At 41.9% G+C, this 27,986-nt stretch overlaps 2 protein-coding genes across 2 annotated transcripts in view; one reads left to right on the top strand and one right to left on the bottom strand.

The window, feature by feature from the left end:
- MTBP (MDM2 binding protein) overlaps positions 1–267 on the bottom strand; it is a 45,294-nt gene extending 45,027 nt beyond the window's left edge. The window contains exon 1 of the mRNA XM_081950576.1: positions 39–267. Within this exon, the coding sequence (XP_081806702.1) occupies positions 39–108 (70 nt within the window). The 5' untranslated portion in view covers positions 109–267. The remainder of the gene's footprint in view (positions 1–38) is intronic.
- On the top strand, positions 143–27,881 carry MRPL13 (mitochondrial ribosomal protein L13). Its single transcript, XM_081950605.1, has 7 exons — positions 143–293; positions 1,930–2,053; positions 4,409–4,502; positions 5,976–6,036; positions 21,627–21,713; positions 22,544–22,665; positions 27,554–27,881. Exons 1-7 carry the CDS (start codon positions 267–269, stop codon positions 27,576–27,578), a joined length of 540 nt encoding a protein of 179 aa, XP_081806731.1. The 5' UTR covers positions 143–266; the 3' UTR covers positions 27,579–27,881.
- Positions 27,882–27,986: the final 105 nt, after the last annotated feature.

The raw sequence follows: 27,986 nt of genomic DNA, 5'->3' as shown, positions 1-27,986 counted from the left end.
CCCACTTCAGCGCAAGAATTTTTCCCCCGAAACGGCACCTGAAAAGCCTCCGGGAGCCGTCTGGCCCCGCCGGAGCTGCCAGCTGAGGAAGAGCAGATAGCGGTCCATGACTGACGCCGCCGCCTCGGTTAAACCTCCCGCGCCTCCCCTGCGAGACTTCCCGCCTCGGCTGACCCGCCCTTTCCGCTTCTCAGACAGGTTGCCGCTCTGGCCTCTCGTCTCCGTGACCCAGGTGGCCCGCCGCTTCCGCTCGCGCTGTGGAAGCCATGGCGAGCTTCACCAAGTCTGCGCAGGTACGGGTGACTTTGTGCCCGGCCGCCTCGGGGATAGGGTGCCGCGGGGGGGGGGGGGGAGTCCTTTCTCGGGCAGGGTTGGCTCTCTAGAAAGAAGGAGCCATAAAAGGATTGGGAAGGCCGGGTGGACAGGCCAGCCGACTTCGGAGGCTTCCTCCGCGGCGTCATGTTGGATGTTCTCCTCTTAAGGACCGTCCTGGAGACTTTGGGCCTGTCGCTTAAGGGTCTAGTCAAGAGTATCGGCTGCATGGTTGGTTTCTAGACACGTGAAGAGTCCGGAGGATGTTTCTAGGTGGGCTTAAAACCACGTTTTCTCAGCCTTAGCCGCTTTTAAGAGGAGTGGACTCCAACTCCCAGGACTCCCCCATTTAACATGGCTGGCTAAGGGATTCTGGGAGTTGAAGTCCGCCTCTCTTAAAAGCGGCGGTTGAGAAACGCTGGCTTAAAGTAATGGATCCCCGCAGCTGGACTCTGATTTTGTAGCTGGAATAAATTGGCTCACGACTTTGGAAGCAACTAATAAATAAATAATAATAATGAAGACCGACCAATGGATGGATGTGTGTGTGTGTGTGTGTGTGTGTGTGTGTGTGTTGGGAGAGGTTTGTTAGTCCTTTAGGGTTTGCTCCAGCATTGTTGTTCTTGCTGCAGAGTCCAGCGTCATTGGGAGAAAGACAGCATATAAATTTATTTATTTTTATTATAAACTTGTATTCATTAATTTCATTAATGATTCATTAATTCATTAATTTTCATATATTCATTCTATTATTATACTTTATTCATTAAACATGAAACTTAGTCAACCAAACATTTTAAAATGTATCACAAATATTATTAGCTGGCACTGATGGTTGATACCGGTTGCTGCCAGCATCCTAGGTATCGACCAAGTATTTTCTTAAAAATACTTTAATAATACTTCTTAATACTATTATTATTATTGTTGTTGTTGTTGTTATTTGCACACAGCTAGATGTTCAGACTGGGTTTGGCATTTTTGTGTACCTATTGAGTCTTTACCATCGACCTGGACTAGACAGATCCGGATGTTTGATGGTGTTTCAGATATCTTCACAGGATGGAAGCTGTTCCAAGTAAAGCTGCCTTCTGCAATTGACTGATGGCAAATTTGTCAATGCCAATAGTGTTCAAGTGGTGCTCCAGTTGTTTTGGGATTGCACCAAAGCACCTATTACTATTGATACTACCCTTGCTTGTCTTTGCCACAGTCGTTCTATTGCTTTTTGTAGGTCTTTGTATTTTGTAATCTTCTCCATTATTGTTATACTTGTATTCATTAAACAGGAAACTCAGTCAACTGAACATTTAAAATGTATCACAAATATCATTGACTGTCACTGATGGTTGATATGGGTTGCTGCCAGCATCCTAGATATCGACCAAGTATCTTCTTAAAATGTTTGATGTTCCAAGTAACGCGTGGTGGTTGTTGTTGTTGTTGTTGTTTTTTTGCAGTTCTGCTAGTGGTATTGCAGGAAGCTGCAATTTCTTGATGTATTTTGTAAAATTCTTGGATATAGTACCAAGGGGTACCAACGGCCCCAATGACAATTTTTGCATCCAAGGTTGTTGTCATTTGCCATTTATTTTATACATCTGTTATTTCTTTAAGCAATGGGCTACATTTGCTCGAACCTGGTATCTTTTAGATGGATGGATGCAACCGCCAGGGAAGCTTGCAGCCGTTGCAAGCGTCCGACTGGAGGGAAGGCATAAGCCGATATACCATGCATTAAGTAAGTTTTGTTCTGGATTGAAACAAATGTACTACATGAACTCTCATTTATTTTCCTGTTCTAAATTGGGGAGGGGGGGAGACTGGAAAAGGAAAGCTGGAACTACATCTACTAAGTATCTTGGAGATTTGCAGTAATTCAACTATAATTCAACTTTGTTCAACAAAGTGGGTTTCTTTAGATATTGTTTTACACCATGGTTTAACTCTGTGGGACACGATGGCTTAGTGGCTAAAATGCTGAGCTTGTCAATCAGAAAGGTCGGCAGCTTGGCAATTTGAATAGAAAAATGGAAACCACCTTTGGTGGGAAGGTAACAGCGTTCTGTGCACCTTTGGCATTTAGTCATGCCGGCCACATGACCACAGATCACATGACCATAGAGACGTCTTCAGACAGCACTGGCTCTTTGGCTTTGAAACGGAGATAAGCATGGCCCCCTAGAGTCAGGAATGACTAGCACATATGTGCGAGAGGAACCTTTACTCTTACCGTGTTTTCCCGAAAATAAGACATGCCCTGCTAATAAGCCCAATCGGGCTTTTCAGAGCATGCACCATAATAAGCCCTCCCCTGAAAATAAGCCCGCCACCAACTATTTAAGTGCATGCGCAACCGGTCCCCGCCATTACCACTGTACCACCTACCAGTACAGCTTGCGGGACAAAAAGAGGGCTCGTCACAAAAACAGCAGCAGGAGAAGCAAAGTGCTTCCACCTCCCGCCCTTCCCTCCCACGCAAAAAGAGCCCGCCGCAAAAAGAGCAGCAGGCCAGCAATGCGATCACTCCCTCCCTGTTCCTTCTCACGCAAAAAAACACCACCTACCCCAATAGTAAAGGCAGCCTGCTTGGTTCCCTTCCCCACCCCTTTTTTTTACAAGGGTCTTCACTGGATGAAAGGGCGAGGAATGCAACGGACCTGGAAAAGTAAGAGGAGCACCTCGTGGCCGAATATCGCCCATCTCACCCTAATGGTAAAGGCAGCCTGCCTGGTTCCCTTCCCCGCCCTTTCGCCTATTGAAGCCCCTTGTAAAAATAACCTCACGAGTTGAACTCATGAGGTTTTTTTTACAAGGGGATTCACTGGACGAAAGGGCGAGGAACGCAACGGACCTGGAAATGTAAGCGGCGCGCCTCGCTTCTCCGCCCCCCCCCAGCTGCCACCCCTCGCTAAAGGGACGGTGGGGAAGGGCCTCTTACCTTTCCAGGTCCATCATGTTCCTCGCCATTGTGTCCAGGGAAGCCCCTGGTAAAAAAAACTCTTCTCGCGACTTCAAGAAGTTTGATTGACCTCGCGAGAAGGGTTTTTTTTTACCAGCAGCTTCCCTGGACACAATGGTGAGGAACGCAATGGAGCTGGAAAGGTAAAAGGTGCGCCTCACTTCTCACCTGCCCCAGAAAATAATAAGCCCTCCTCTATAATAAGCCCAAGGCCATATTTCATGGGGCAAAAGAAAATAAGACCCTGTCTTATTTTGGGGAAAACACGGTAGCAACAAAATTATTAGGTGGTTTGTTGAATATAGGGCTATATGATTACAAGAAATGTAATCTAAAAGGATTTTTGATGCCAAAAAATTTTCACGTTTATTTTAAAATATAATAATTTGAAGATTTCAATATTCTTTTGAGATTTCAGCCAAAATCACCCAGAACATATGGGGTAAAGAAATATATGCACAATGCCATTCAGTAGGCTCCAGATTTAATTGGATTTTGGCATCAATGATCAATCTATTTTTTAATTAAATTTATTTGCTGCATGGTTCAAAGTGAGTTTGAGCGGCTTACAAAACGATAAAATATGTAAATCTAGAAACAATGATAAATACAAAACAAATTACCTGAAAGTTTTTGAGTTTTTGTCCCAAGGACATCTAGCAAACTTTCTTAGTAGTATTTCACTATTGTCCTGTTTAAGTTTGTACTTGCATGATTTTAATTTTGTGTGGCTTGTTTTACTATATTCAAATTCTGGATTATTTTTAACGAAACATTAACATACATGAATATTATGATGAGGGCAAAACATGATTTGCAGGGCATTAGTAAACTGAAATCCTCTTTTTTAAAAAATGATATATATTTTAGATCAAACTTCAACCCCATATTTCTGTCTCAAAAGTTGAGAGGTTTCTGACGCTTCATTGCACATCCCATTGCCATGGCTTTATTTGCTAGCCATTTGATTGACTTTCAAATGAATTAATAGAGTCCATTGAAAGGAATGTTTCAGTGTTTGGGATTTATATCATTCTGTATTGGAGCCACTTAATATTGTCATTATATATAATCAGATCTTCTGATTAGAGGTAATCCTATTAATGGAGAAATATTTTTTTAAAAAAACAATAGGTGACCTTGGGGATCATGTTGTCATCATTAATACAAGGCATATTGCTTTTTCTGGCAACAAATGGGAGCAGAAAGTATACTCATCACATACTGGGTAAGTTTTCCATAATCTTAAGTCTATAAAATGAATGTTTCCAAAATATAACATTATTGTAAGTTGCCTTTGACATTGTTTTTATGATTCCAAGTATATGAGTTTCTACAACAACTTCTCATTCAGCGATCATTTGTATTTACACTGAACAAGTTGTAGTTATGACTAGTCCTCATACTTATGTCCACTGCAGAATCCCTGCGGCCATGTGATTGTGATCTGGCCGCCTAGCACCCAAATTGCAGTTACAATATTTGCAGTGTCCCGTGGTCATAATTTGCAACCTTTCCCGCTGGCTGCTGAAAGCAAAGTCAGCGGGGAAGTAGTAGCAAGTCACAAGTTGTAATTATGTGAGGTCCTTGCTTAACAACCAGAACTGGGATTATTATTGGAACTGCCATAGGTACCGTATTTTTCGGAGAATAAGACGCAACTTTTTTCCTCAAAAAAGAGGCTGAAAATCTGGGTGCGTCTTATACACTGAATACAGCATTTTTTGCCTCCCGAAAACCCACCCACTTCACCAAAATGGCCGTGCATAGCCTTTAGGAGCCTTGCAGAGTGCTGCGGGGGGGGGGGGGGGCAGAAATGAGCGAAAAATGAGCCAATTTTTGCTCAATTTTGTGTGTGTGTGTCCCACCAGTCCCCAGGAGCACTCTAAGCCTCCTAAAGGCTATTCATGCCTTTTTTTTTTGGAAAAAAGCAGGCCTGTTTTTGTGATAAACTGGCCGTTTTGGGGAGGTCCGCAGAGTGCAAAAACTTGCCTCTTCAAAACCTCGGTGCGTCTTATACTCCGAAAAATACGGTAAGCAGGACATTTACATGGTTTTTTGACTGTATCACTAATGACAAAGTTTCTGGTCTAGTAAGCATTGTTAAGCAATGAATTCAGTGCTAGATTGTGAACTTAATAGTATCAATAAAGGAGGATATTTGTAGCTCAGGGTTGAAATGAGGTGTCCTTGATACCCTGAGCTTGCTTGTTTTCTTGCAGATGTTTCATTACCCAACTAGGTAACATCATCAGTGTTAGTAAGGATTATATTCTGATGTCCTGCCTGTCTGTGTTGGGTGGGGGCTGTTTTAGAGATTCTTTGGTTGGGCTGTTTACTGATGGCTCTTTGGCAGTTTCTTGATTGGGGTATTGTTTATTTGACTGTTGGTCTGAAGTTGGCCTTAGAATTAATCTATACTGATTACTGGTGGAGAGGTGCTGGAGTCTTTTTCCTTTTTTTGTCCTCTTTTGAGCTGGTTGTGTAAATCTCAAGGCAGTACATAAATACATAAGATGATAGTACTGGCTAAGGAAGGGGAGTAGAGGCAGGAAGACACTTAAACAGTTAATCAAATCTGGAAGAATGTCGCTCAAGGAAGATAGGCTGAGGGCATTGTTTTCAAGCTCTTTTTATTGCCCACATTCTTATGCACATTCACCTTTGCCTGTTTCCAAATGGCTGCCATTTTGTACCGTAGATACCCTGGTGGCTTCCTGCAACTTACAGCTGCTGAACTACATAAAAAAGATCCAACCGCAGTAAGTTCTAGCCTTTTCTCCATCTGTGTCTTTAAATCATTTGCTGACTCTCTCTGCATAAGTTTATGTCAGGGGGATGTTCTGTAATCAATAAACCTGTCTTATAGTTCCATTTCTAATCCCCTATATTTGTCTTCTGCCTTAAATGACTCTCTCTTATTCCTCCTTCCTGCCATTGACAGTCTTTCTATATAATCACTAGGCAATACCTCTGTTGATGCATAATAATCCTGCTGAATATTTGAACGGCCATATTGCTTATGTTGTTAAAATTAGTTTAGTTAAATAGTACAGGATTGCAAAAGATAGGTAGTGTGATGCAGTGGTGAGTTGCAGGCGGTACGCCCCAGTATGGGTGCGCCGGAGCCTGTCCGGAGCACCCGGTATCTGAATATTTGAACGGCCATATTGCTTATGTTGTTAAAATTAGTTTAGTTAAATAGTACAGGATTGCAAAAGATAGGTAGTGTGATGCAGTGGTGAGTTGCAGGCGGTACGCCCCAGTATGGGTGCGCCGGAGCCTGTCCGGAGCACCCGGTATCATTCCGGTACAGTGCTCCGGAGGGCCCACCCGCCGTCCAAGCTCCTTACCTGTTCTTTAAAGCCTTCGGCGCTTCCGCTCAGGCGCATGGCACATACAGCTCCTGCGCGACGCTCCGCTGAGCAGCTGGAGCGTCGCAGAGGCTTGCGGAAGCATCGCTGGCAGCTATGACGCATGCGTGCGAGGCCGGGCCTGTTCCAACTGTACCGGTTGGAACGAGATCGGGAACCCACCACTGGTGTAATGCTGGGATATCTATTCATGGTAATATCTGGAACATAAGTTCCATTTCTCCCTGTTAACGTCTTTCTATAATTTTATTTTCCCATCCCAAGGTCTGGCTATGTATTAATTAATTAATTTCATTTGTAACTTTTTTATAGTGCTTATTTGTTTCTCAAAGGCAACTTTCTGTGTGATCTCCCTGCAAGCCGTTCTCACTCTTTGGATTTGGGATCTCTGTGCGTTCCTTCATTTTGCTTGCTACTCCTCAACAGCTCTTCCTATGCTATTGAGCTGTTTTCTATTTTGCCTTTATCATCTTTTTTTTATCTCAGCCCTCTTGGCTTTGGCCAAGAGGTTTTTTTATCCTTTCTGATGTTCTTCTCCTCTGTCATGACACATCGTTTGACCGTAGTACTGGTCCCTTGTTGTTCAACTAAGTACACTTGAGAAAGCACAGCAGTCATCAAAAGAATTGCTGACCTATTCAGCACTTATGACAGGAGCAAAGAACATAGACATAAAATGATGACATGACTAGCTTATGTGAAATACATTCCCTAAAGTTCCACTGGCTAATATTTTATAGTATATTTTATAATATATTGCTGCCCAGAGTTATTGGATATGAGACAGGTGGCAAATAAATTTTCTAAATAGATATTTACTGGTGGTGCAGTGTTTAGAGTGCAGTACTGCAGCCTACTTCTGCCTGCCTGCCTGCAATTTGGCAGTTCAAATCTCACCAGGCTCAAGGTTGACTCAGCCTTCTATCCTTCTGAGGTGGGTAAAAGGAGCACCCAGACTATTGGGGGCAATATGCTGACTTTGTAAACCGCTTAGAGAGGGATGTAAAAGCGGTATATAAGTCTAGGTTCTATTGCTACTTTGCGGTTTATTTGAAATGAATATTTGAATGTATATAATGAGCTTTATTAATCATGTTTATCATTGTGTTCCTTTTTTCCTAGTGGACATTTCATGTTGTTCCTATAACATGTGTTTAGAAATTATCTATCCTAGTATTTATGCAGACTGAATCTCTCCTACAGTCCTGATATGTTTGGGTTGTCATCACTAGCCTGGCCTGACCATCCTAAGATCACCAAGGCCAATCAGATACTGCCAACTATTAGTGCCTGGACAGTGGTGGGTTGTAGGCGGTACGCCCCGGTACAGGCGTACCGGAGTGTGCCCGGAGCACCAGGTACGGTTCTGGTATGGTGCTCCGAAGGGCCCACCCACCCGCCCGAGCTCCTTACTTGTCCTTTAAGCTTCTGTGCATGCGCATGGCACGTACGGCGCCTGCGCAATGCTCCACCGAGCAGCTGGAGCATTGCGGAGGCATGGCAGGCAGGTACAACGCACCACGTGCATCCATGTGGGTGATGCCGGGCCCGTTCCAACTGTACCAATTGGAACGGGATCCGGAACTCACCCCTGGCCTGGACCAGAGTATATTGATCTAAATAAATTAGCTTTAATGGTAGTGCAATATGCTTCTTATGCTATAATACAGATCTGATTATTTTTGATAGTTAATTTACAATTAAGCAGGTTATTACTGGCATTTTAGGTGAAATTCAAAAAAGGCTATTTGGTTTCAATTAACTTTAGAAGATGTATTATAAAGTTAATTATTTCTTTTCTAGCCAGCTACTTTCTTGATATGTTGGTATTATTATCTAATTAAGTGGTTGGGTTGCCACCATCGTGCAGTATGTTGAACATTTCATAATGATGGCTTGTAAAAATAAGCTAAACCTTTACTTTTTTGGTTAGCGTAGTCATTAATTTTCAGTTTGACAGGTAGCCTTTACGGAGTGACCACAACTGGGACTGTCAAATCCTTTGCTAAATGACACGGTCATAAACGAAACGTCACATGATCTCAACAGACCTGTCACTTCCCATTCAGCCATTAAATAAGTCAGTGTGGGTCATTAAGCAAGGCATCCCATGACTGCCACTTGCAATTGTATTGCCAGTTTCTCCATTGATTCTGCTTGTCTGAAGCCAACAGTGAAGCGCACAAATCACACGATATCGTGACCATTGTATATGCATATCAGTTGCGAAACACTCAGAACTCGATAATATGACCACAGGGATGTTCTGATGGTAATAAATGCAAAGACTGGTCGAAAGGTTATCTGTTCAGCCCTGTCGTAATTTCGAACAGTCACTAAACTGGCCTGTCGTTAAGCAAGGTCTGTCTGCAGTCTCCTGAATATTGCAGTGGTTGAACACCAGAGGGCAGCATAAACCAGTAAGACTTTAATCTTGGGACATTCACTTAATTGACAAGTTCCTATAAACCACATTTTATAGCGAACAAAAATAGTATGAGAAACATTATAGGCAGTGAATTCAGAGTGGGCACTACCAGATTAACTGAGTAAGATTAAAGTGTTTTATCTGGAACCTGACAGTGATGGAGGACTTAACTTAACTTAACTTTATTGGATTTCTAGACCGCCCCTCTCTCAAAGGAGACTCGGGGCGGAATATTTCACTCATTTCAAATGTACAAGTCCTCATGCCAGTAGCTGAACTAGAGTGTACTGTTTGCTCTATTTGTAATTTTGCAAAATGGTTCTTCAAACAAGAAAATATTCGTACACCTAGGGTGAGGATTGCCAAACAAAATCTTAATATTATTATGGTGGAAGCGGAAAGCGTATAAAAATCTGCTAGCAAAATATCAAACGTAAACTAAAATGAAAAAAAAAAATATGTGCAGTAATGTTGACTTTCAAATTTTACTGTTTCATATGCCTAAGCATTATTTGCAATCAAAGCCGATTAGAGTTTAAATAGATATATGATAAAATGAAAGTATCTATCCAGCCATTGGCTGCCTCCAGGGAATGTGTGGGGCAAGGCGTGGGCTGAGGATTGTATACCACCCTGCTGCTTAATGGAAACCCTTACAGAATTGGTCTTGGAGTTTTATGTACAGCTAGTTATCGACGTGAAGGGGCATGGTGGCTCAGTGGCTAAGATGCTGAGCTTGTCAATCAGGAGGTTGGCAGTTTAACGGTTCAAATCCCTAGTGCCACATGACGGAGTGAGCTCCCGTTACTTGTCCCAGCTTCTGCCAACCTAGCAGTTCGAAAGCATGTCAAAATGCAAGTAGAAAAATAGGAACCACCATTGATGGGAAGTTAACAGCATTCCGTGCGCATTTGGGGTTGAGTCATGTCAGCCACATGACCATGGAGATGTCTTTGGACAGCGCTAGCTCTCTGGCTTTGAAAAGGAGATAAGCACCGCCCCCTAGAGTCGGGAACGACTAGCACATATGTGCGAGGGGAACCTTTACCTTTACTAGCCCTCGACGTACAATCACAATTGAACCCAAAATTTATGCTGCTGAATGGGATAGTTTGTTATATGAATTTTTCCCCACTTTACAACTTTTCTTGCTACCGTTGTTAAGTGAATCATTGCAGTTTTAAATTCATAGCATGGTTGTTAAGTGAATCTGGTTTCCCCATTGACTTGGCTTGACAGAAAATCGCAAAAGGCGATCACATGACCCCAGGACATTGCAACCGTCATACATATGAGTCAATTGCCAAGCGTCTTAATTTTGATCATGTGACCGCAGGGATGTTAGAATGGGCCTGGCGTCACTTTTTATCAGTGCTGTTGTGACTTGGAATGGTCATTCAATGAACTGTCAAGGATTGCCTGTATGCTCACCTTTATGATTTTTATCAATAACTCAAGGTGTCAAATATACCTCATATTTGGTAGTATTGATTAGGAGGCTTATACCTCTGGGAGGTGGGGGCTTCCACACCTACCTTGAAGTTGGAATGTCTGGAGCTCAAGTGTTTATAGCAACCAGGACGGAGGTGGGCCTGTTCAGCATGTTGAAAAGGTCAACGTGTATTGTAATGCTGGTCACGCACTTGAGATAAGAAAAGTGTTCTGACCTAGGCGTCCCACGAGCATGAAGCAAACTCCTTGTCCCAACAAAAAACCCTTTTATTAATTTACTGTGAATTCTGCTCATTCACATCCAGCAAAGTCTTTCAAGGGAGGATTTACAGTCACAGACCTTATCTGGCTTGGAGAGCTGGCAAGCCGATATCTGCAATGTTTGGCAAGGAGCCTCTGAGAGTCATGAACCAATTCAGCAAAATAATTGTCTCCTGCAAACTCCACTCCCCTTTCGCTCCTCTTTTATTTCCTCTGACAGGGGCCTTTCATCGTCCACCTGTGGCTTTACTCCCAAGTCAACCCCTGTTCCTTAGCTGTTCCCTTCGTCTGGCCACTCTGCGCATGCGCACACTGAGAACAGGCTCCAGCTGTTCATCTGCCTCACGGATGTCTGACTCTGAAGGATAACTGACATACGCTCGGGCCCCATCTCTGCCTCCGACACAGAACCCTCATCAGAACCTTCCTCAGATTCCAGGACTGGCCCATGTTCATACCCAACCTGCTCACTGTCTGAATCTGCTTCCAGCTCCGCTGGCTGCTGGTGGGCCACAAGAAGAAGAAAGCATTTCCCTTTCTTTGAAACAGATAAAGCAGGGGTCCCCAACTCCCGGTCCATGGACTGGCACCACTCCGTTGCATGCAGGCAACCGGTCCGCACAAACAAGCAAAGCCCCATCTGCGGGATGGAGGCAGCACATGAAACCACGCTCCCTCCTGGCCACAGAAAATCCTTTCTCCACGGAACCGGTCCCTGGTGCCCCAAAGATTGGGGGCCACTGAGCAAAAAAGCCTCTTGTCCAGTCTGAGCTGTCCAAAGAGGCTTGAATTGATTAGAATTGCCACTGTTGTGAATTGGGCAAGTAAACTTTTATCTTAAGTCGAGGTAAATCCTTAAAATAATCATAACAGAGTAGTTTATTTAAAATTGTTCCAACTATTTTTATTGCCGCATTTGTTAAGTGAGTCACTGCAGCTGTCAAATTAGTAACACCGTTGTTAAGTGAATTTGACTTTCCCATTCACTTTAATTGTCAGAAGGTCACAAAAGGGGATCATATATTCGCAGGATATTGCAACCGTCATAAATATGAGTCAGCTGTCAAGCATCTGAATGTAAATCACATGACCATAAGGATGCCGAAACAGTCATAAGTGTGAAAAATGGTCATAACTCACTTTTTTTAGTGCCGCTGTAAATTCAAACGGTCACTGAGTAAGTCGAGGACAATCTGTTACAATCTGTTACTTATTCCTACTTTTCTTGGCACACCTCAAAGTGTTAGCCAAGCAATGAAAAGTTAGTGTGTTTGAACACTTTACATTCTTGCTCTTTGAATTTGAAGCTGTTAATTAAATTTTTGTAAAAGTTCTTAACTTTGAATTGGTATATAGACATCACAAATTCTTTTACTTCGGCTGTAATTTAAGGGACAACTTTTTAATCCATAATCCTTAGAAGATTATGTGTAAATATCTTAAATCTGTGAATGCTGAGTTAATAACGTCACTAACTTTATTTTCTCTAGTTATGTGACCCTTTCATATGAAGGAATTCATAAAGATGCTGGAATTACGTTACCTGCCAGTTAGGAATGTACAGGATGAAAGAAAAGATGTTGATGCATACTGGGTTTTTTGTCGCCTTTGGGAAAGGATTAATGTAAATGGAAAATGAACAGGAACAGGGCAATTCATTGTTGTCTCCCTATTTATCTGCTCTTTTGGAGGCCAAGGAGATTAACACTAGGATATCAGGCACTTTGGATTCAGTTCCAAAAAAGGGAGGCGCTTCTGACCTTATGAATATCATGAACATGACATCTGCTCGTACCTCTTTAAAGCCACTGTATCTTTTTTCCTGAAATTGTGCAGCTATCCTCAGCTTCATTACTATTTATTTATTACATTTCTATGCTGCCCATAGGAGGGACGCAGTGGCTCAGAGGCTAAGACGCTGAGCTTGTCGATCAGAAAGGTCAGCAGTTCGACGGTTCAAATCCCTAGCGCCGCGTAACGGAGTGAGCTCCTGTTACTTGTCCCAGCTTCTGCCAACCTAGCAGTTCAAAAGCATGTCAAAATGCAAGTAGAAAAATAGGAACCACCTTTGGTGGGAAGGTAACAGCTTTCCATGTGCCTTTGGCGTTTAGTCATGCCGGCCACATGACCATGAAATGATGATACTTTAAAGAAGGACAAGTATGTGCTTGATTCCCCCCATCCAAATAAACTGCTGCATTTATATAAATGTTTCCTATCAGTTTCTTTGTCTTCAGTTGCCCCTTATTTGTAAGGAGGAATGTGTGCGTGCCATTAATCTATTTTCAGGATCTTAAACTAATTTTAATTTACTTGGTGATACCCAAGGTCAGCTGGGTATCCCAATTTCCTTTGGGATGATTAAAAAAAAACACTGAGAGTGTTATTCAATATCATGGTAGATGGAAATGAGATTGGAGTATATTTGTTTCAGCATCACAAATGTTGGGCCTTATAATTTATGAAATTAGGTCACAAGCTTACTATGAAAAGATTTGGAAGCCTTAATATAGGTATTTATAACTTAATATCTGTCAGGCACAAAGAATCAAGACCATACTTTTACTCCCAGCTAACATTTATTGCTCAAGCCTATACACAAGTATCAACTAATGGTCAGCATTGAATTAAGTCCTTTCTTGATTCCACCCCCAGGATATGCTGCTTCTTGTAAAATATCTCTCTTATCCCCAGAGGTTTTGGGGAGATTGGGGTGAACATCCCTGTGTAACATCCCTATGTAAATGACAGAATAGTCAAGCACACGTGAAAATCTACTTGTGAAATAGGGATTATTTCATCATTTGATTGCCAAAATGCAGGTGGTGGTGGTGGTAGTGATTACTATTATATTTATGTAGGGCCTCCAAGCGTTCGACCTTATTGATGCCTATTGTCTATGTGTAATCCTTAGAAAACCCACTGAGTTAGGGTAATCTGGCTCTAATGCAGTTGGGAGAAAGTGACTGAGAAGCAGAGAAAGTGTGTTTTGAAGACCATCTAGTGAATTCACATTACTGTATAGTTGGAATTTGAGATTTTCAGATGCTTAGCTACTTTGCTGTACTGGCTCTCAGCTGCAAGATTTTTTCCCCGCTATAGTTTTCATTGTTGTTTTTAAAGTGCTATCTCAGATCATGATTTTGTTGGCAGTGATTCTTGATCTTAAAACCATATATTTATTGAGTGAGCATCTAGACCTTGGGTGTCAAACTCACCACATCATGTTGCCATCTTGTGACGTTTCGCAACGGTTTTCCCCTTCGCGGAGCTGGGTGAATGTGGCCTACATGTGACCCATCCGGCCCACGGGCCACCAGTTTGACATCCCTGATCTAGTCTTATTTGTGTTTTGAAATAAATAGGATTTTCATTTAATTGGGTCCCAGTTTTCCATTAATTTTAACTCATAGTTTAATAATAACGCATCTTCAGATCCATTCAGATTATTGTGGGAAATAGGAGAAGTTGGTTCTTCCATATTCTTGCCTTTCCAGCTATGATTAATGTTACATGGATGTATTCATATATTAGCCTTGTAAGACTTGATTTAAAGGTAATCAAGTGGGTTTTTTTCCCCCTACAAGACTAACAGTTCTACAACTTCCTTTTTATCAAGCTTTTCCAAGCTGCGTATTTTAATATACTGTACTTTTGGCTGCTCGATGTCTACATTATTTCACGTTTTCCGAGAGGGCTGGCAGCCCAAGTAGTTCTCATGCTCTCCAGGGCTTTTGGATCCGACCCATCCCCTCCCCAGAGCAGCCTCTGCTTTCAACGATTTGGAAAGCTTCCTCCTCCATGATATTCCTCAAATGCAAATCTTATGTACAAGCCAAGATAAAGGCACATAAAAAAGGAGAAACGGAGATGCAGTAAGAACAAATGCAGAACTACTTTTCTGAAAAGTCAGGAATTCTCTGTTTTGAGACGGGAGTCTGGAGGACTCGTATCATTTTCAATATGTAGGAGTTGGTGAAATTGAAGCCTGTATCAGGCAGTTACCTTAACCCAGGGGTGTCCAAACTTGGGAACTTTAAGACTTGTGGACTTCAACTCCCAGAATTCCCCAGCCAGCATGGCTTAACCATACTAATAAAGGAGAAAATTTGTAGCTCAGGGTTGGCATGAGTGGTCCTTGGTGTTCTGTGAACTTGCTTGATTCCTTGCAGACACCCAAACTACAATAGTGGCCAAAATTGTGGAAATCTTTGGGGAAAAGAATACAGTATTTTTGAGGTTTGATGGCTAATAACACCACTTTTTCTTTGGAATAGTATCTTAACATTATATATCAATGGAGAGATAATTTAATCAAGAATTAATGCAATAACTTTTATGAAGGATTTGTTATTAGAATAGCAGTTTTTTTTCATGAAATTCTAGATTTTAGGCCAAATTCCTGCAGCCTGAGCTGAACAGTCCTTGCAACCAATTTCACTTCCCATTGCACCATTTCATCTTGTATGCACCCAGATGATTTTCTTCTGTCACGTAGGCACAGTCTCTTAATTCTTCTATCATCACTTGCTCTTGTGCATCTTTTCCTGCCTTTACCAGTGTGGGGTTTGTAGTGACTGAGTCTCCTTATACCTCTTCAAAAACTAAGAAATGCCACCTTTGGTTAAGTTTCCACCAATTTTTCTTCTAATTTCTTTAGAACTGTAGCCTTTTTCACTTAATAATACTATTTTACATCACTTTCTGGGTGACCAGTCAACTCTTTGCACCATTCCTTTAATTTTATTATGTTTTACAAGCCACTAAATGAAACAACACAAAAAAAAACCAACCTTGATAGCGCTCACATAACACAGAGACAAATGTCCTCCTCTCAGCTTCAGTACATGATATACATGACATCAATACATGACCTCAATAACTGAATTCTACTGTGATCTGATTGGCTCATTGCCAAAACAAGATGACACCTGATTGGCTCTCTAAACACTCATGCTCATTGGCTACAATCAGATGAAGCAAAGTTGTGCTTCCTTTTTCTGATTATTTGGCTATAAATTTTCATAGAATACAGATAATTGAACAAACTTTATTGCATTACATCCTTGATTAAATTATCTTTCCATTGATATATAATTTTATGGTGCTACTCCAAAAAAGTGGCATTATTAGCCATCAAATCTCAAAAATACACTTGTCCCAAAAGGTTTCCACAATTTTGGCCACTACTGTAGATATCATAATCAGTGCTGGTGATAGTGATGTTACCTAGTTTGTGTAATGAAACATCTGCAAGGAAACAAGCAACCAAGGACCCCTCATACCTTAACTCTGTCATCTGAATCAGTAAACTACTACTCTCCTTTGTAAAGATTGTATCTACCATGTTGGTCTTGGGTTTGATTTTTTTTTCTTCCTGACTGCAGTAAGAGAATATATTTCTTTTGCCCAACTTAATTATGGCTATGCCTATTTATTTAGAAAATTTGTGTGGCCACCGATCTTATACGTGTTAATCATAGGCAGCTAACAACAGCATTCTATGAAAACAATTATAAGCTCACAAAACGCATCATAATTTCCACCCAGTGGGACGTTATGCCACTCACTCTACTTTTGCCAGCTTCGCTTCCATCCTAGGGTAAACAGATCTTCCCAGACTTCCTTGGTTAATAGGGAGAAGTTAAAACATAACTGTTGTCCTCTTTAGTTATTTTTCCCATTTTAGGTAGGTTTCCAAATATTGCTCTAAGCAACAAAGCACATGTTTACACAAAGAAAATTGCAGTGTTGCAAAAGCTTGCCCTGCCTACATAAAAGCCATAAAAAGAGTTTTAAATATAAAAACCTAACTTTTTCTCTTCTTAACCAGATGAAAGAAAACTATTTCACAAGGATCAGTATAACTTATTCATACCCGAACAGGGACTCTTTATTGTGTATTAGCTGATAATCCGGCATTGCCCGAGTATTTATTTATCCTAATCCATACATTTGTCCTCAAAAATAATCCCAGACCAAATGTAATTTCTAATGTTGGATTTTCCCCCTTACCGGAAGGAGCCCCATTGTGGAGTACTGTGAAGCTGTTACCATGGCAACTCTACTGAACTGTACAGTAGAAGCCATTTCACGGCAGTACGGTAGAAGCCATTTTAAGGCACAACAGGCTGTATCTTAACAGAATACACACCCCAAGGGGTGTTAGAGGTCTTTTACCCTACAGTATTTGTTTTCAGAGAGTAAGTCATCTGTGTACCAAGTTTGGTCGAAATTGCTTGAAGGGTCCCAGAGTTATGCTAGAACCGTGATGGCAAACCTATGGCACACGGAGCCATTTCTGAGGGCATGCAAGGCATTGCCCTGTCAGCTCCAGCGTGCATGCACGCACTGGCCAGCTGATTTTGGCCATGATTTTTGGCTGTTTTTCACCCTCTGGAGGCTTCAGGGAAGCCTCCTAAAGGCGAAGAACAGCCCAACACGCAAGCAGACTTCCAGTTTGCATGTTGGGCCGTTTTCAATTTCCACAAGCTCCTAGAAAGCCTCTGGAGCGTGGGGAGGGCGAAAAACAGATCCACCGTGCTATTGTGCACCAAAAGCAGGGGGAGAGGGTCGCAGCCATGTGTGGAGCGAGGGTGCATAGAATTATGGGTTTGGATACTCACGCGCATGACACACACACACACACACACACACACACACACGTGTGTTCCACCCGCTTTTGGCACGCGATGGCAAAAAGGTTAGTCATCACTGTGCTTGAAAATACTCACACATAGCCATATATAAATATATATAATGTTGTATTTGTGCTGATAAATAAATAAAGGGAGACTAGTATGGATCCATTTCAAGCTATTTAGCTGTCATCAGCTAGCCATACCCTTACTGGGATTTGAACCTGGGATGTGTTACATATTAGGCAGATTTGTTAGCCACTACACCACAGGCTCTCCTCCTTTATCAGCTAAGCCAGGGAAATAGGTATGTATTTGTGTTACAACCCCTGGTATGCCAAAATATGGGAGGGAGCTCACTCCTCCCTCTTTCTGTCCTTCGGCTCATCACAGAAAACCATCCAGGCAGAAACCCATATTTTTATTTTTAATGTTGCCTTTTTATATTTGTGTTGTATTTGTATATATATGAAATATTGAGCAAGTCTTAAACATCTGATGAATCCATAAATGTTTAGCCCTCAATTCAGACATACACAATACCAGAAAAGATTAAGAGAACATTTAAATATAATAGAATCTCTGTAACTTGGGGTTGAACAGTGGAGTCTGAGCTTGGCTTGCTTGTAGACATTTCATCACCCATTTAGGTAACATCATCAGTACAGGTAGTCCTCGACAGTTCATTTAGTGACCATTCAAGGTTACAACGGCCCTGAAAAAAGTGACGTATGACCATTTTTCATAGTTGCGACCTTTGCAACATCCCCTTAATCATATGATCAAAATTCAGCCCGCTTAGCAGCTGGTTCATATCCCAAGATCATGTCATCCCCTTTTGTGACTTTCTGACAAGCAGAGTCCATGGGAAAACCAGTGTCACTTAACAACCGTGTCACTAACATATCAATAGCCGTGATTCACTTAATGAATGATGGTCTTAAGCCGAGGACTACCTGTGATGAAGCATCTGCAAGCAAACAATCAAGCTCAGACAGGACCAAGGACTCCACAGAACTTTTAAAGCGATTTACTCAAAAGTCTGTAACATTATAAATGCAAGAACAACTTGAGAAAGTGTCGGACTGGCAAAGACTTGAGATCTGCTCCTTCTAGAACACTTTACACGTTTTTCTTTGCACAAAGCATCAGTGGTAAAGACTGCAAAATAATTGAAAATCAATTATTTGGTTTGAAGATAATTGAAACTGTGACATTCCTTTCTTGCCCGCTTTCAACTCACTGCTTTTTGCTCGTGGCTTTGGTTTGCTCCGACGTGCTTCACACTGCTGGCTCTTCTTATAATTTTTCTATCAGCTTTGTGGTTTGGAGTTGGATTCTAAGGTTTTGTCTGCAGATAATTATGGTGATTGAGGCGCGGTGGCTCAGTGGCTACGACGTTGAGCTTGTCGATCAGAAAGGTTGGCAGTTCAGCGGTTTGAATCCCTAGTGCCGCGTAACCGAGTGAGCTCCCATTACTTGTCCCAGCTTCTGCCAACCTAGCAGTTCGAAAGCATGCAAAAATGCAAGTAGAAAAATAGGAACCACCTTTGGTAGGAAGGTAACAGTGTTCCATGCGCCTTTGGCGTTTAGTCATGGCAGCCACATGACCACGGAGATGTCTTTGGACAGTGCTGGCTCTTCAGCTTTGAAACAGAGATGAACACCGCCCCTTAGAGTCGGGAATGACTAGGACATATGTGCGAGGGGAACCTTTACCTTAATTATGATGATGATGACTGACAACAATGACAAAGGTTTTTAATTTTAGCATCCTTTTTATCTGCTTTGGTTGTTGACTCCTTATGCATTTTTCTACAGGACATCTTCATCCAGTTACCAAAGAGTGAAGCACTGAAGCATTTCCATTCATTCCATAAGAGTTTGAATACCTTGTTGTTAATAGAATGGTTGAGCTCTTTCCAAGCCAATGAACTATTGGAAAGGCATGTTGTAAAGGCGTTTGGGATGCTGTCTCCCCATCAGAATATCTCTGTGGGCTGAACAGAACTGGAGTAAACTTGGTTTGACTAGCAAAACAAAGATCAGGTTCAAAATGGGCCTGATCCTGCCAAACCTGCAGTGGGGGAAAAAAAAGAATTCCAGATAGCATGCTCAGTGTACTTTCCCTGGCCTGGACAAATAAATTGGATGTGTCAGACTCATTTTTTAGAAAGTATAAAAATAATACCGGAATAATGTAGGAATTGTTGTCTTTAACTTGACAATTTTATGGATATTAGAAGGCCGTGATGGCGAACCTATGGCACGGGTGCCAGGGGTGGCATGCGGAGCCATTTCTTAGGGCACGTGAGGCATTGCCCTTACAGCGCCAACGTGCATGTGCGTGCTGGCCAGCTGATTTTAGCCTTCCTTTTCGCTCTGCGGAGGCTTCCCTGAAGCTCCGGAGAGCAAAAAATAACCCAACGCACAAACCGGAAGTTCGGGGACTGACTTCCGGTTTGCACACTGGAGGTGTTTTTTCTCCCTCCGGAGGCTTCAGGAAGATTGTTACACTCCATAGAACCAAGTTATTAGTGACAGCATTATTGGACTGAGCCTCTGTAGGGCTTAATGGAAGAGAGGGAGAGAATATTTTATCAATGGGAAGGTTTTGGAAATGAGGCTGAAGAGTAGAGCAGCTGGAGGTTTCGTTTACATCTGCGAGGGCAATCAGATGTAACTGCTTGGCGTGTTCATTCGCGCAGGAGCTTTCCACAGGGCGCGAACCACCTGAGTGGAAGGTTCCCCCCCCTAACCTGGAGGAGGAAAGCTGAATTTTCCGCTGATTGCCTTGCCGAGTGTGGTGAGCGGTGGCGTTGGTGGGGGGGGAGAGAGAAAGGTTGAGCTTTACAATATGCTACGAAGTGGAGCTCTGAAGCATTTAGGGGGCTGTATCCCGAAGGCGTTAAGCAACGCGATCACCTTTGTCTCCCCCCTGGTTCCCGCGGCTTGGCACCTTCAGGATACCGCTAGGTTGGTGAGCAGCGCTCTGCCTGGCCAGAGGTGGGGGGTTGTCCAAGGGGCTTATTTGCGGGGGAGGGCTTATATTTTTGCCCACCAGAAAAATGTGGCATGTCCTTATTATCAGGACATGTCGTAATTTTGGGGAAACACGGGTATGCATTCAAATTGAAGGTAATTTTAAAGGATCTACTTCATTTTTAAAAAATTGCCATTTACTTGTTTCTTCCTGTTGCCTTTCCCTCAATGTTTAAAACTTTTTCCTCTGACAGCTTCCGATTATTTTAGTTGATGGTGTTCCGGAATGCCGTCCAAAGTTTTTCTGCACAAAGTTCTTCATATATGCTTTCATATATGAAATAGTTAAATGAAATTAAGTTACATATTGATAGATACTTGCATGGTGCTAACAAATCTGGTGATTGAAATAATAAGATAAGTAAAGACATATTTTGAACATATAGAAAGGTCTATCCAGGGATAAAATCCAGCAGGTTCTGACAGGTTCTGGAGAACTGGTAGCAGAAATTTTGAGTAGTTCTGAGAAACGGCAAATGCCACCTCTAGCTGGCCACAAAATGGGGTGGGAATGGAGATTTTGCAGTATCCTTCCCCTACCACAACCACCAAGCCACAACACACCCACCAAGTCATGCCCACAGAACCGGTAGTAAAAAAAATTGAATTTCACCTCTGGGTCTATCCCAATATATAATCCTTCATATATTTTGGACTGTGATGAAATTACTTTGAAATGCTAATGATAAACATATATTCTCAAACAATTGATCCATACATTATACAATTCACTTTGCTGTTGCTGTTTCTCCTCTTTCTCCTCCTCCTCCTGACTTTTGCCTGTTTTTTCTTATTAGCCCAGTAATTTCTATTCTAGTTTTCTTCATCCATAGTCTTCCAGATGTGTGGATTCCAATCCCCTAAATTCTTTGCATAGGTCATGATGGTGGGAGAATTTTGGAAGTCAAGCTCAGTCCTCTGAGCTTTTACCAGTGTCGGGGAAAGTTGATGTATAGACAATACTGAGCCAAAGGCATTCGTTAGTCTGATTGAGTATAAAGCAACTTTTATGTAAGAAAGATTCTTCATGCTTGCACTTGCAAGCAACTTAAGGAGAGCTCTCCTTTTTATTATGCTTATTGCATTTTAAAGTATTTTTCTTACTTTGTGTCAGATTGCATTGCATTATATTAAAAAAATCTATATTTATTTTCCAGATTGTAAAACTGGCTATCTATGGAATGCTCCCAAAGAACCTTCACAGAAGAACGATGATGCAAAGGCTACATCTTTTTCCTGATAATGTATGTCAGTTGCTAATATTCTTCTTATGTATGAATAACAGCTTATTATACTTTGCTTTCTTAGTCTTATAATGGAAAGAAATTAAATTTGAACGATTCCTACTAAAAAAATACAATTTTGTTACAGAAGTTCCTGTTGTAAGAATTTTGGAATTGCTGTGCTCTTTTTCTTTACAAAAGAAAAGGTTCAAAAAAGGGAATATACACTTTTTTTCAGCTTTCTCTAAATAGCTGTAATTGAACTGAGTCCTCAAAGGCCCAGCCTTCTGAAGAACTGACGACTGATGGTTATCTGTTCTGACCCAGCTCCCCAAACACGGCAAACCCTCTGTAGTTGAATCAATGATTCCTTTATTAGGAGCGCCAGCAGCCCTGGCAAAAAAATTCTCTCTCAACGCAGGTGAACAAGTCTGTCCAACAGGGGAGATGAATAGTTGTCTGCCGCATTTATTCAACTCCATCCCCTGCCTTTTATGCCCAGAGCTAGGGGTGGGGCTTTGCTAGCAGTGGTGGCTCTTCCTTCCCAAGGATCAGCCCATAGATTTCCACTCCTCTCCTCTCCTGTCTGTTCACCCGCACATCAGGCACTGGATCCAGCAGTTCCTCCCTTTCCTAATCAGCCACCTCAGACCTGGGGGCTGTTGTCTCTCCATCTGAGGGCTGACCGATGGCCCAGGCTCCATCTCTCTCTCTCTCTCTCTCTCTCTCTCACTCACTCACTCACTCTCTCTGACAGCTCTATTCCCTCTTCCCCCCTTGGGCTCTCAGGTTGCCTGGATGCTGACCCTGACTCCCAGGCCGCCTCTGATTTGTGTTTCTCCTTCCTTTAGGTTATTCCTGAAGACATTCGTAAGAATCTGGTAGAGGAGCTTCCACAGCCTCGCAATGTGCCTAAGAAGCTGAATGAATATACGCAAGAGGAAATCGATGCTTTCCCAAAGATCTGGAGTCCGTAAGTTGTTTATAATCTTACACATATCTCCATAACCATATGGCTGTTTTCATTTTTCTCCGGTGTGCCAAAACGAAATGTCTGTCTGCCTCCAACACCAAGGGGCCCAGGACAAGCAGTGGTGATATAAAAGAATAAGATATTTTTGCAGGTATGTTTCCAGTCCCACTTCATAAGAAGCACAAGCCAAGCACAAGCCAAAAAGCAAAATATTTCAAATAGAGGAACACAAGGAGATGCCAAGCATGTGGTTTCAATCATTGACGAAAGAGCAAACCTGCAAATGTTATCACTTCATAAAGAGCAGTTTTGAGCCAATGAAATATGGTTAGGTATATTGGAGAAAACTATATTGGTTTTCAATGGGATCAGACCTAACCATTAGATCATTTGCTTAAAGAAAATGTAAGTATATTAAAGGACTAGTCTAGGTTAATGCAAAGAATGCCTTGAGTGGATGTGGTCTGCTCTGATTTAACAGTTCTTAAATGTTGGTTTGTGATTTGATAAATTTACTAAATTGAGTAAAAGTTTCAGAACAATTATAAATCACACACGGTTTGGTTAAGGTATTATTATTATTATTATTATTATTATTATTATTATTATTATTATTATTATTATTATTATTATTATTATTATTATTCACATTTCTAAACCGCCCCCTCTCCCAAAAAGGGACTCGGGGCGGTGTACAGTCCACAATAAATCACAGATAAAATACAAATATAAATAGGGCTATAAATATATGTATGTATGTATGTGTGTGGAGGAGGTTAAAATTAAGAGTCCTGTACAGAAGAATAAATAAATATTTATTCTTTAAGGTAGCCTCATGATAATGTCGAATTAGTTTATCTGGGTGCCCTTTCTCACTGAACATTGGATAGCCATTTGTCTGAAGTGGTGTAGGGTTTCCTGCCTAAGGAGTGGGTTGGACTAGAAGACCTTCAAGGTCCCTTCCAACTTTGTTATTCTATTCTATTCTATACCACACTTGCAAGTCTAAAAATACAAGCCTCCCACGTTGCCTTTGCAGCCTAAGAAACTAAGAAAGGTCCCTTTGGAGATGCTTGCCACACCAACATGCCTTCTGTAGGCTAAGCAATCATTCCTACATATCATTACAGTAGGGAACCCATAAGTTGTGCTTTTTGTTCCTCTCATTTTGAGGCAGAAACACATAAGTGCTAAACTGTAAATCTTTAAAATATATTTAATGCACAGTTTAAAAAAAAAAACAATTAACTCCGTATGTAAACAATGGGATGTGTAGTTGGACTACCTCCTGCAACCCAAACCGATCTCCCCCACAAAAGGGTTCTGCCCATTCATCAGAGTAAATTGGTAGGCCGTTTTGGTGAACTACAATTAATGCATCTTCCTAAAACATTTGACTTGACTTTCTACTCGTTACTTTTAACAAGAATATGAAGGTTAATATAAGGCAGTGATGGCTAACCTTTTTGCATTATGGGCGCATGTGCACCCATAATGCAATGTGTGTGAGACCCCATGCGTGTGACCTGCACCACTGCATTCACACATGACCTCCTGTGCTGCCTCCGTTCCCTGCACATGCACGTGTGACACACACACCCGCATGCGCCCCTCCATGCATGGGCACGTGACCCCCCCACCCATGCGCCCCGCCCCGCGTATATGTGGCAGAGACCTGAAAACTAGCTGGCCAGCAGGAGGCACACGGTGGAACTGAGCTAGGGTAACCGCTCGCGTCCCCCTCAGAGGGCTCTGTGTGCCACCTGTGGCATGCATGCCATAGGTTCGCCATCACGGATATAAGGTATGTTTGCCTTGTAAAATATTGCCTGTATTTGGTAATTGTGATTCATTAGGTGAAACACTGGATTCAAGAATCTATTCCAGCAGGTTATTTTTTAAATTAAGGAAGCCTGAAAGATGCAGTGTCATTTTATGGCCAAACAGAATATGTGTCATCAGTTAATAATCAACGCATTCCAATCTCTCTGGCTTTTTCATAGTTGATTTTAATTGCTTGGTGGTAACTAAAATAGTTGAATAATTAAAACAATGTCCTTGTTCTCTAGTTTCTAAATAAGATATTTTATGATAGTATGAATTGTCAAAAGTTGAGTGGTGGCCTAGAGGTGGCGCTCTCGCCTCACAATCAGGAGGCTGTGAGTTTGATCCTAGGCAGAGGCAGATATTCCTCTCTCTGGGCACAATGAGAATATCTCTGCTGAATATAACTCCACATTGGCAACAGGAAGGGCATCCAGCCAGTAAACACCCAGCTCCATTCAACTGTCATGACTCCTCCCTGCAAGGGATTATGGGGTCATTAAAAGACGATGATGATGAATTGTCAAAAGTTGGGAGTAGACTTGATGGAATATATATTCTCTTCCCAGGCTTCTATTGCAATCACAATTAAGGGTCGCATAGGAGCTAATGAAAGTTGTGTTTTAAGTTAGTCAGGTTACCTTCTCACCAATATTTAAAACTTGCTTGATCCTGAAGTAGGAGCACATAATCTTTTGATTTGCTCTATCTCATTAGATTTTGGTATGAAAATCTAAATTCCCTATATATCCTTTGGACATCTGTTTGGGATTTCTTTTTTTGCTTTTGCAGGTTTTTTTTTTAAAATGTGCTCTCCAGTTTGTTTGATTTATTCTGTCAACATGGGAAATAACAGAAGTATCTCTCACAAAAATATGAATCCCCCCTTCTGCACTATTCTACTCTACTGTACAAAGAGAAAAAAAAAGGAAGTTCATTTTGAATAAAAATGTGTTTCATAGCAACAGCCCATGTCATAAAAAACAACACACAGAAAAGAAGTAATTTAGTGGGAAATAGAGGATTACATCAGAAGATTAGAAGAGACAGCCATAATTATGACTCACCATGTTCTAGGTAGAATCAAATTATTCCTCATGTAGATTTTTCGCTAAGATACTTGCTGTATTTCTTCTGCCTTGCAGAAGAATAGACATCACATATTTTAGGTAGCTGCATTGGGAACAAAGTCTATTTCAAAAAAAAACCTGTGCAGGGTATTTGAAACCCAACGACATTCTCATTGTTCCTTTTCCTATTAAGAAAAATTTCATACCCACCATCCAATGCTAATAAATACTCTGTCTCTGAGATGTTAAGAGGAGCCCATAAATATTTTACAAAAGTCTTTCAATTCTTTTTCAATGTCCTTTTACATATTGACTTTATTAATGTTTATTAATGTCCACCTGTATGTATATCAAAAGCCAGTTTGGTGTAGTGGCACCAGGAGACTGTGAGTTCTAGTTCCACCAGCTTAGGTGGTGATTTGGGTGAAAGTCACACCCTTTCTGTCCTAGAAAGGAGACAATGTCAAATCACTTCTGAAAACCTTGCCAAGAAAACTGCAGGCACTAGTCCAGCTAGTTCACCAGGAGTCAAACAACGACCTGCATACACACACATAGTTATTAATATCCATCTCATAATATTATTTTATGGGGAATTCTGTTGAAAAATGTAAGGCAGTATTAACCAGGTATCTAACAGAATAACAGACTCAGGGGTTGCCAGAAAGAAGAGGGAGTCAAACTATTCTCCAAGGCACCTGAGGGTAGAACAAGAAGCAATGGGTGGAAACTAATCAAGGAGAGAAGCAACTTAGAACTGAGGAGAAATTTCCTGACAGTTAGAACAATTAACCAGCGGAACAGCTTGCCTCTAGAAGTTGTGAATGCCCCAACACTGGAAGTCTTTAAGAAGATGTTGGATAGCCATTTATCTGAAACGGTATAGGGCAGTGATGGTGAACCTATGGCATGCGTGCCACAGGTGGCACATGGAGCCATTTGTCAGGGCACGTGAGGTGCTGCCCTGTCAGCTGGCCAGCGCGCATGCGCGCACTGGCCAGCTGAGTTCACAGTTTTTAAAAGCCATTTTTTTGCCCTCCCCAGGCTCCAGAGGCTTTATATGAGCCTAGGGAGGGTGAAAAGAGCCTCCCCCGCCCCCCCGGAGGCCCTCCGGAGGCTTCAGGGACCATCCGGAGGCTTCCCTGACGCCTTCGGAGTGCTTAAAACAGGGGTGTCCAAACTTGGCAACTTTAAGACTTGTGGACTTCAACTCCCAGAATTCCCCAAGTCTTAAAGTTGCCAAGTTTGGACACCCCTGGCTTAAAACGACCCCCTGAGCAAACCGGAAGTCACTTCCGGTCATTTTAAATGCTCCAAAGGCTTCAGGGAAGCCTCCGGATGGTCCCTGAAGCCTCCGGGGGGCCTCCAGAGGGGCGGGGGAGGCTCTTTTTGCCCTCCCCAGGCTCCTATAAAGCCTCTGGAGCCTGGGGAGGGTGAAAAAAGCATGTAAAAATGGGGGCGGTTGCACCTGTTGTGCGCGCATGCGCACGGGGGGTCGCGCATTGCATTATGGGGGCGGCACGCCCGCACATGACCCCCCTGTGCTCCCCCCACTTGTGGCACGCGAGCCAAAAAAGGTTCGCCATCGCTGGTATAGGGTTTCCTGCCTAGGCAGGGGGTTGGACTAGAAGACCTCCAAGATCCCTTCCAACTCTGCTATTGTATTGTATTGTACTTGGAAAGGGACCTTGGAGGTCTTCTAGTCCAACCCCCTGCTTAGGCAGGAAACCCTACACTATTTCAGACAAATGGTTGTCCAACTATGATTAAAAATACCTCCAGTATTGGAGCATTCACAACTTCTGGAGGCAAGTCGCTCCTCGGATTATAATTGTTCTAACCAATCAGGAAATTTCTCCTTAATTCTAGATTGCTTCTCTCCTTGATTAGTTTCCATCCATTGCTTCTTGTTCTGCTTCTTTCCCTTAAGATAAATTTCTATTATACTAGGACAAAAGATCCCAATTAATGAGTTTTCATTCTTTTATTTACAGACCTGATGACTTTCGACCAACGTAACTGGAAGAATGTAAAAGAGTCGAAGAGAAGCTTATTACTACTCCCAGAATATTACAGTATGGCTGTTGGCAGAAAAAACATTGGATTACCTATTTTAAATTATTATTTTTATGTATTACTGATTTTTAAAAAATCTTTAATAAGACTGTATTGGTACATTTTTCTTTTTGTTATATCCGCCTTTTTGGTGGGAGAGAAAGAAAGAGATCAATAAACAGCTGAAATACATAAGTAATAAATAGCATTTTCCTGAAAATGATGTGTATCTTTTAACTCCATTAAACTTTCTGTCCTTTGGTTGAACTTTTATGTCATACTTACCTCATTATATCCAAAATATTTGAGCAAGCCGTAAGGTTTCCTGCTGAAGGCTGGAGCTAACCGGTGAAAGCACATTAAATTTCTGGC

This window comes from Natrix helvetica (genome assembly GCF_964273705.1).
Source record: "Natrix helvetica genome assembly, chromosome: 4".
In the NCBI taxonomy this organism is placed as follows: Eukaryota; Metazoa; Chordata; class Lepidosauria; order Squamata; family Natricidae; genus Natrix; species Natrix helvetica.
This window is presented reverse-complemented; position numbering and strand designations above follow the sequence as displayed.